Source organism: Chrysochloris asiatica, unplaced genomic scaffold (genome assembly GCF_000296735.1).
Source record: "Chrysochloris asiatica unplaced genomic scaffold, ChrAsi1.0 scaffold00308, whole genome shotgun sequence".
Lineage (NCBI taxonomy): Eukaryota > Metazoa > Chordata > Mammalia > Afrosoricida > Chrysochloridae > Chrysochloris > Chrysochloris asiatica.
This window is the reverse complement of record NW_006408826.1, coordinates 1642321-1652915: the sequence shown is the minus strand read 5'-3', so window position 1 is coordinate 1652915 and position 10595 is coordinate 1642321. Positions and strand designations below refer to the sequence as shown.

The window sequence follows — 10595 nt, the reverse complement described above, 5'->3', positions numbered from 1 at the left end:
GATGCCAGAGATGGAGGCAGAGATGATGACATGGAGAGATGGAACAGCTGGGGACTCTAGACTCAGGGAAGGAGACGGGCTGTGTGCTGAGGGCCGGCGAGGAGGGCAGGCCTATGGGCTGTACCCTTTGTTTGTTTGATGATGCACGGAGGGGATTGTGATCATTGCAATGAAACAAAATACAAGAGGATGAATGTAAAGCTGGTGTTCTCCCACATAAACTGTCAAATAATTCACAATAAAAACTTAAAAAAAAAAAAGAATACATCTGTCTAATCACACAATGGAGCGCTGGCAGCACTGTAGGATAAACACTGAACTGATAACCACAAGATCGGAGTTCAAACCCACTAGCCACTTGACGGGAGAAATATGAGGCTGTGGGCTCCCTTAAAGTTTTACAGTCTCAGAAAACCCTATGTAGGGTTGTTATGAGTCAAAATTGACTACATGGCAGTGAGAATTACAGTACTTCAATTGAAATAAATATTATATAAAATCATGCTCTGAGGTTTTTCTTACCATCAGACTGGTTATTCAACAACTAAAGCATCAAGTTACCTAACAATGTTGTTGTTACTGCTGCTATGTGCTGTCGAGTTGGTTCCAACTCATAGCGACTCTGTATAGGGTTTCAGTTCAAACTAACCTTGCAGTCCAGTACACTAACGCACAGAACCACACCAGGAGTCCACGTGGAAGAGTATGAATCAAGGATTGATGAATAGAGAACTCAGTATTTCAAAATGCAAACATTCCTAGCTGGCGGCAGCAGCTGATGCTGACCAGCCAAGGTGTATTTGAAACACAGTTCAACCCCTGTTGGGAGTCATATAGTTAATATTCCAGTTTCATCTACAAGTTTTCTATTTCTCCCAGTACCCCCACAAAGAGAATCAATAGCAATTTTTTTTTTCCCCACTCAGACATATATAATAAATTACATCTCCAAAGGGCACATTCTGCAAGTCTGCTCCTGGCCACCAGTTCTTAGTCCTTCTCTTCTTAGTTGATGAATCTAGAGGCCTCAGCCGCTCCCCCTCTCCATGCCCCCATCTCTGCCTCCATCTCTGGCACTGCTGCTTCTCTGGATAAGGTCCCACATTCTATTTGTGTGCTCCTCTCTTGATGGTCCTAGGGTCCTCTGTTTCTGGACTGTAAGATTAATCACTCCCCTTTTTTTTGTTACAAAACTTCTACCTTTACCATTGTGACAGTCGCGATTAGTCATGATAACAGTTATTCACTACTGAATCTTATGAATCTTATCCCCATCTCCTTTCACCAGACCCATCTAGACAAGATGATAACTATTCAGTGGGGACTCTTTCTTTCCCCCCACACTCTTAACTAAGCTGCCTCTTGAAACCTTGTAAGCCAGTCACTTCGTGCCTTTATTGCCCCCTCATTTTAGATAGCCAATGTCTTAAGTTGCCCATCCCTATCTACTCGGTGCACAAAGCGGATAGCATTGATCCATGATTAATAGCATTTATTTAAGGAAAAGTCCTTCTACAGCAATTGGCCCCTCCTGAAGAGGGGTCCAAACTAAGTAAAGCCAAAATCTCAAACAATGTTCTGTAATCCACAATGCTTGGGAAAGTGGAGGGCCAGCGAAGGTAATGAAACCCTCAATGAAATGGATTGACACAAAGGTGGTAACAATGGAGTAAGCATGTAAATGATCATGAAGGTGGGACAGAATTGGGCAACATTTTGCTCTATTATACATCGCAGCAACACACACACCTCCACTGACAGTGAGGTAGTGGCTGCACATTGGCTGGGAATTGAACAAAGATTTCCCACATGGAAGGTGACAGAGTCCTGGTGTGGCTCTGTGGCTTAATGCACTGACTGGGCTGCAAGGTTGGTTTGAACTGCAAGGTCGGCAGTTCAAGCTCACTAGAAGCAACTCGACAGCATGTTAACAACAACAACAACAACATGGAGGGTAGAATTCTGTCACTGAATCCCACTGCCTGGAGATCCCGCACACACATAAATCAGTAACTTATTACAGCAGCAAAAAGTTCATGATGAAAAGCTTTGTAAATATTTTATACCCATACTATATTTGAAACTATATGAAATCCCTTGCACATGTAAAAATTATTGTGCGATGGTCGACATGTGTCCTGCCAGCATGAGTACTCTTTCAGAACTCTCTGCTGGACCATGCAGGAGTAGAGGCTACTGACGAAGATGCTGAGGGGAAAAACATACTGCATATCCATGCAAAATCACCAGATGCTGAGATGTGTCAAAGGGTAAGGAAGACGAAGTCTCACACAATTCTAAGAATTGGAGAAATCACTTAGCTGTGCAGATGTAGACAAATTTCATAGCCTTACCTTGGGTGTCAACACATACACGTCTCCTGTGGGGACTTTAAGTCTCAGGAAGATGCAGGGGTGAATGAAAGGAAGACACAAATTACTTTTCCGTCACAACAAAAAAGAGGAAACCCATAAAGATTTGGTAAACATGAAAACAAGACTGAAGAAAATGATAAGAAAACACACAAACAAATTAACTCAGCACAGAAAATTATGTGGAACAAAGAAACCAGTAGCACTATGCACACACACACACACACACACACACACACACACGCAAAAAAACCCACAACCCCACAGCAAAATGGCAGTCATTATACTTATTGATAATTACACTGAATGTCAATGGATTAAATGCACCAGTCAAGAAACAGAAATGAGCAGAACGGATAAGAAAACAGGATCCTTCAATAGGTGCGCTACAAGAGACACACCTTACACATAGACATAGAGTGCTTTCCAATGCCCGGTGCAGGCTTCAGTGAGGGTTTTGTTTTGGTAAGTGTTATTGGTTTTTTTTGTTTGGGGGCTTTGACATCATCCAAAAACCATTTAAGTTGCTCTGAAGACGTGAAGGAGTTTTTGCCATAGAGCCATGCTCCCCAAAGATTTAGTGCCAGTGGGAAAGAACTCATAGTGACCCCGTGTGCGACAGAGTAGAACTGCCCCACCGGGTTTCCTGGATTATAAATATTTACAGATGGCCCCTTGAAAGCACTGGGCTGCTAACAGAAAGATCCATGGTTCAAAGTCACCGGCTGCTCCTCACGAGCTGCTTCCATAGAGATCTCTGAGAGTTCTGCTCAGTCCTATAGGGTCACTACCACGGCAGTGGGGTGGTGGTGTTTTAAATCTTTATAGAAACAGATCACCATATCTTTCTCCTACAGAGCTACTGGGTGAGTTCCAACCACCAGCCTTTCAGTGACAGCCGAGCACTTTAGCATTGGGCCACCAGGGCGCTTTTCCTCTATCTGTTGTTATTGTTCCTCTATCTGTGCCGTCAAGTTCGTTCTGACCCATAGCGACCCTGTATAGGGTTTCCAAGGAGCGGCTGGTGAGCTTGAACCGCCGACCTAGTGGTTAGCTATCCATTGCTTATCCTATAACAGCGTAGTGGTTACGAATAAGGCTGCGAACCGCAAGGTCAGCAGTTTGAAACTACCAGTTGTTCTTCGGAAGAAAGATGAGGCTTTCTGCTCCCATAAAAATTAACGGTCTTGGAAACTCTGTACAGGATCGCTATGAGTCGGAACCGACTCCATGGCACATAATAACAACAACAATAACCACACCAGGAATCCTTCCCATACCTAGCAGGTGACAATGAAATGGGTTTTGCAGTATTTCCTTCAGATGCCTTAAGAACCCTGAATAAGGTGCAATAAGGGGCTTGGGGCTAAACTGGAGCCCTATTGTGACACTACAGGATAAGCACTGGACTGTAAGATAGTTTGAATTGCAAGGTCAGCAGTTCAAACTCACCAGCCACTCCTCACAAACTCTGTACAGGGTTGCTATGAGTTAGAACCCACTCGACAGCACTTAACAACAAGAATGCCCAAACCGAATGTGGCAGTCTGCACCTCAAAAGATTACAGCCTTGGAAACTCTAAGGGGCAGTTCTACCCAGCCCGAGAGGTCTGTGATGAGTCAGAATAGACTTCAAGGCAATGGGTAAGTCAAAACTACATGGGCATGATATCAAGGTTGGCAGTTCAACCACCGAGAAACTCCTTGCGAGAGAGGCCTAATGGTTTGTTCCCGTTAAGATTCTTGTTGTTTTAAGTGCCTTCGAATCATTTCTGACTCTTAGCAATCCTGTATAGGGTTTCCAAGGAGAGGATGGTGGGTTTGAAACTTCAACTTCGGTTAGCAGTTCAGTGCTTATCCTACAGCACCACACCAGGACGGCCCATAAAGATTACAGCCTCGAAAACCCTATGGGGCAATTCTACTCTGTCACATGGAGTCTCCAAGAGTTGGGAATGGACCCGACGGCACCTAAGACCACCTATAATAAGCGTGAACCACACACAGTAAGGCACATGCAGCCATATCCTCTTAGGCTTGACTGAAAAATCCAGGCTGAACTTAAGTCCCAGAGTTGTACCCTGTTTCTTGGCATACTTCCTCCGTCCGGTCCCCATGGTCTCACACCAACTTCTTTCCCAGGGCCTCTGGTCCCCAGATCCTGCTGCACCAACCCCAAGGATTCGCAACTCCAGCGGCAGGATGAACAAATCAGGGGGCTTCCCAAAGTTCGTGGAAAAAAATGGAATGAAAAAATCATGGAATTTTCCTACGAACTTCTGGAAGCCTTCTCATGAGCATGTGTGCAATATGAGTGGCAAGAGCCCAGAACACAAGTGGCATTCGTGTGTGGACTTTGTGCATTTGTTTGTGCACCAAGGTGGAAAGATACCCTGGTCTGTCCGAGTGACCGGTTCAAATCGACGGCTGCAGTGGTCTCCCTCCAGTTCCCCCTCCACCTGCTGCGCCACGGATCCTCCAAATCCCACAGCCTTGTGCACGTGGTCTCCGCACCCACAAGGTGCTTCCAGTAAGTCTTCGCCTGCAGCCCCCAGGGCACACGCCCTCTTGGGAAGGCCACCTCCCTGGAGAAGCGTGGAATGGCTGGGGAGGAGACGGCGCCCTGAGCCCGCACGACTGGCTGGGACCTTCTCCCGGATGCGGGCTGCGCCCCCCCTCCCCCAGCGTGGAGGGATGCGAACGGGCCTCACCTGTGATGCCGCCGGCTTGCAGGAGGCACAGGTAGTTCTTTCCATATTTCTCCGCGATCCGCACGCGCTGCAGGACCATGGCCATGTCCACCTGCATGGGGACAGCCTGGGCGAGGGGCAAGAAGGGCTGACCGGCTTGGGGGCGGTTGCCCCGCGACGGGGACCAGGCCCGCGTGTCGGCCGCCTGGGGCGGGGTCGAGGAGGGGTGCGCCAGGGTGCCCCCCGCTGCCGCCATCCCTGCCGAGCCCAGCCGCGCTCTCAGCCCTAGTCTGGGGGTCGCCCGTCGTCCCAGCGCGCTAGTGGCAGCAGCGGCCGGTGCTCGCTGGGACCTCGAGGAGCCCTCGGAGCACTCAGGCGGCAGCGGTGACTCCTCCAGAGAGCGCGCCACGCCTCCCCGGGGGCACTTCCCCTGCTGAAAGGGGGCGGAGGAGCCCCCGCGGCTCCACGCGGAGGGGCCTGTGGTCGGTGGGGGCGGGCCGGCCCGCCAGCGCACATGACTGGAGGGGGGCGCGGCTTCCAACTCCTATGGCGAAGTCTGGACGGCTCTTTAGCGTCCCGCCAAGACCCACTTTCATGGCGCCGGGGAGTTGCCCAGAGCGGGCATGGGCCAGGGCTGCTTCCTTGCTGGCAACCAGAGCCGACTAGCCCTGGATAGTTGCTAAGGGACTGCACTGAAGCGGACTGCGCACTCTGCAAGTTGCGCGCTGGCTCGCAAACACACACACACACACCCTTCAGAATTTGATGCCAAATCCACATCCCCTGCATATTCCTGATTCCCAAACGTCGGGTCTTAGGAAGCCCCCTGGGTGGGCACGTGAGCTTGGAGTCTTGACTTGTCTTAGGACACAAGAAAACGGAAAGACAAAGAGGCGACCCCTTAGAGAAACCACGCGCGAAACGAAAGGAACCAGACGTCTTTCCCTTCCCTGCACCCTAGCTCCTGGGACGGGGGCCTCCACAGCGCCTGAAAGAAAAAGAGCAAACAGGGCCTGCGGGCACCCCACCCAAGGAGCTGCCGCTGCTGTGGGCGGAGACCAAGGTTGTGAGTATGAAATCTGTGCAAGTCAGAAACAAGAGTCCGCGTAGTAGAGATTCACCTGAATTTTGCTCCAATGCTAGATGTGCTTATATGAAAATGGCAAGTGCCACTTCTGTCTAGCGCAATCATTCCAAGTGGCTCTTCTAACACTGGATGGGGAATCACCAATTCATGCCTGGTAAGAATGGATGCAAAGAGGGATTCTCTAACTCTCTGTCTCTCTCTCTCTCTCTTTTTCTCACCTCTAGCCACAACCAGCGTAAGCTCAGTCTGAATGTGTCAAGTGCACAGAATGTTTGCTGGTCTCTCGCCTAAATAAATACATGCAGAGAGGGTAGAGAAGGAAACTCTTAATATCCCCCACTGCTGTTGGACTGTATGACTCCTTGATCAGACAGACAAACAAAAACAGGAAACCACGGGTGTTGGTGAAGTTGTGGAGAAGCCGGGACCCTCATTCATTGCTGGTGAGAATGTAAAACGGCATAGCTGCTGTGGAAAACAGTTTAGTGAAATGACCCTAAGACCCAGCAATTCCAATCCTAGGTCTATACCCAGAAGAACTGAACAGCAGGAACGCAAACGGGAAGCCTCTACACCAATGGTAATTGGCAGAACTTTTCACACTAGCCAAAAAAGGTGGAGACAATCAGAATATCCATCAACAGGGGAATAGAGGAATACAATGTGGCCTATACATACAATAGTATATTCTTCAGCCCTGAAGAGAAATGAAGTTTTGATGTATTTCATTACATAGATGAACCTTTAAAACATGCTGAGTGAAAAGACAAATACTATTTGATCTCAGATATTGGAAATGCACAAATATATAAAACCAAAAATGATTGGTGGTTACCAGGGATTGGAGAGAGGGAGACAGGGACAATGTTTGCTTAGGAGGCATTGAGTTGATGTTAACGGGGTGGGGTGGAATCATTTGGTAATGGATGGCAAGAATGTTAGCACAACTTGAAGGTGATCAGTGTCACTGGATTAGAGGAGGGGGCTTCAAAAACTTTGTGGAAAAATGCTATAATCTTTTCATTCTATTTGTTTCCATGAGCTTTTTGAAGCTCCCTCCTACATGTAGAAATTGTTGGATCGACATATGTTTTGTGTGTCTGTTTTCACCACACACACACAAACGAATTCCACTGACACAGCAGTTGTTTTTAAAATAAAGTTAACAAAAATAAACAAGACAAAAATGAGTTGCAATTCATAAAAGTACTTGATGACAGTATTTTATTTATTACCATCAAGTTGCTTCTGACCTGACTCAGGCCCTATGTTGTTGTTGTTGTTGTTGTTGTAAAGTGCCTTTCAGTTGAAAACAACTCATAGAGATCCTGTTTGGGTTTCTGAGGAGCAGCTGGTAGGTTCAACTCATTGGCCTTAGCGTTAGCAGTCCGGTGCTTTTCCTACAGCGATACACCAGAACTTCAGGCTAGCAGCCCTATGTTGTTGTTAGGTGCCATGGAGCAAGTTCTGACTTATATTGACCCTGTACAGGGTTTCCCAGGAGCGGCTGGTGGGTTTGAACCGCTGACCTTGTGGCTCAAACTGACCTTTCGATCTAACATATTATCCTGCAGTGCCACCCTAACAGTCCTATAGAGGTTTCCAAAGCTGTAAATCGTTATGGGAGCCAACTACCTCAACTGTCTCCTATGGTGCATCCAGTGGGTTCATACTACCATTCTTTCAGTTAGCAGCCCAACATTGAGCCCACTGGGTCATCAGGAAGGAAAGTTTTATAATCTTGGAGTGGGAAGGATTTCTTTAGCATAATTTCAAATCCAGAGACGTATAATCATATGAAAGTATAAAAATGTTAAGTGTCTCTATGGCAAAACATCTTGTAAACAAAGTAAGAAGGCCAGCCAATGAAAGAGTCTGCAACATATATATACAAGAGATAACAAAAAACATGGGTCAGAAAGTTATTAGGAAATGAACGTGGGCTATATTTTTATAAGTATACAAGCAATGGAAAAAAAATTCAATAAAGTTGCCATCAGAATTTTTAACTTCTGTAAATCCTAAACAAAAATCAAGTGACAGGTGGGAAGATATGTGCAAAGAAAAAGGACAACAAAAGAATGATAAACTTCCAGGGATCCAGAATAGCCCAAACAATGTTGAAAAACCAGAACAAAGTTGAAAGACTCACATATCCTTATTTTAAAAGTTTGTACAAGTCTGCAGTAAACAAGACAATGAGATGATGGAATAGAATGGACAGTCCAGAAAGAAACCCTTAACATTTATGGTGAACTGATTTTGACTAGGATATCCAAACCATTCAACAGGAAAAGAATAATCTTTTCAACAGATGGTGCTAGGACAAATGAATATCCGCATGCAAAATAATTAAGCTGAATCCATACCTCACACCATGGACTCAAAATGCATCAAAGACATAAATATAAGGGCTAAAATGATAAAACTCTTAAAAGAAAACATAGGTCTAACCCTTTACGGCCTTGGATCGGGCAATGGTTTCTTAGCTATAGTGCCAAAAGTACAAGCAAGAAAAGAAAATAAGAAACTGGACATCATTAAAATGAAACTTATTTTGTGCTTCACGGGGCACTATCAAGAAAGTGCAAAGACAAGCAAATGTTGGACATAAGGAGCGTGCATCCTGAATATATAAAGAACTCTTACAATTCGACAATTAAAAATGAATAACCTAATCAAAGACTGCACAAAGGACTGTAGCCAACATTTCTTCCAAGAAGATGTACCAATGACCAGTAAGCATATGAAAAGATGCTGAATATCATTAGTCATAATAGAAATGCAAGTCAAAGCCACAATGAAATACCATCTCACACCCACTAGGATATCTATAATAAAAAAGATGAACCATAACAAGTGTTGGTGAGAATCTGGAGAAATTGGAACTCACATGCATTCCTGGTGCGAATATGACATGGTGTAGACTGGTAGTTGATCTAGTTATCATTCGATACCATTCCTAGATATATAAGCAGGCGAAACAAAAACATGTCTACACAAAAAACTTGCAAATTAAGTATTCATAGTAGCATTATTTACAATACACCAAAAGATGGAAAGAACATCAGCTGCTGACTAGATCAACAAAATGTCTGATTCCATGGACCATTACTCTGCTATACAACACGGAAGAACCTTGAAAGCAGAATAATAATTGAAAGAAGCCAGACGCAAAAGATTACATGTTACATGGTTTCACATAGCCAAATTTTTTGGAATCGGCAGATTTATAGAGAAAGAACGTAAAGTAGTGGTTGCCTGTTGTTGTTAAGTGCTGCAGAGTCGGATCTGACTCATAGCGACCCTATATAGGGTTTACGAGGAGCAGCTGGTGAATTGGAACCACCAACCTTGCGGTCCAGTGCATTATCCTGCAGCGCCACACTAGGACTCCTTGGGCTGGAGAAATTGGGAGGTGACGGCTAAAGGGATTGAAAATCTTCTAGGATTGATGGCAGTGATGGTTGAGCAACTCTGTAAATGTACTTAAAGCCACTGAATTATATACTTTGTTGGATGAAATTATATACTTTATTGGATAAAATATGTGCTATTTTAATCACGCCACAACAAAGCTACTTAAAAAGGAATCATATCCTTAATATATAATTCATAGCTATTAATGAATAAGAAATGCAATAGATCAAAACAGATCAAAAGATCAAAACAGATAACTCTAGGCATCCAAAGCACAAGTAATTGGTTTCTATTCACCTGGAGCAACCAAGGAAGGAGAGTCTGGATATGGACCGGGTGGCAGATTCCTCCCATGAACAAGTGCCTCCTTTGCCCTGAGACCAGAACTGGATGGTACCTGGCTACCATTACTGAACATTTTGGTCAAAGATTCCATTGAAGATTCCTGGTCAGAACGCAGAACAGAATTTCAAAGTCTCATGGAATCTAGACTATTTGGAGACTTGGAGGGAGATGAACTCTGAAACTGCTGGTGTGAGATTAAATCTGAAACCAAAGAAACGGCCCCTGAAGTCATCTAAAAACCACACTTGTTATTGTTGTTATGTGCCGTGGAGTCGGTTTTGAACTGCTGACCTTGCGGTTCACAGCCTGATTCGTAACCACTACACTACCAGTAGCTAGTAAAAAGGCCTTGAACATTAAGTTCTTTTAAGGTCTTCCTATATGGGAGCAAGTTGACCACAGCAACTGGAAAGATGAGACAGGAATCTTAGGGGATTCTGTGTTAATGGGGGAGCAACAACTCAGAAAAGGAGTGAGGATGGTTGTACAACTCGAAAAAATCAATGTCACTGTACTGTCCATGTAGAAATGGCTGGATTCGTGTATTTTGCTATGTATATTCTAAGCAACAAGGAGCTCTGGTAGCGTGGTGGTTACGAATCGGGCTGTGAACCTCATGGTCAGCAGTTCGAAACTACCAGCTGCTCCGCGGGAGAAAGATGAGGCTTTCTGCTCCCATAA

The 10595-nt window shown here is 45.3% G+C and overlaps 1 protein-coding gene across 1 annotated transcript in view; it reads right to left on the bottom strand.

Annotated features, from left to right (window-relative positions):
* The window catches only part of MCF2 (MCF.2 cell line derived transforming sequence), a 122712-nt gene extending 117511 nt beyond the window's left edge, over positions 1 to 5201 (bottom strand). The window contains exon 1 of the mRNA XM_006874982.1: positions 5084 to 5201. Within this exon, the coding sequence (XP_006875044.1) occupies positions 5084 to 5180 (97 nt within the window). The 5' untranslated portion in view covers positions 5181 to 5201. The remainder of the gene's footprint in view (positions 1 to 5083) is intronic.
* Between the last annotated feature and the right edge of the window lie 5394 nt (positions 5202 to 10595).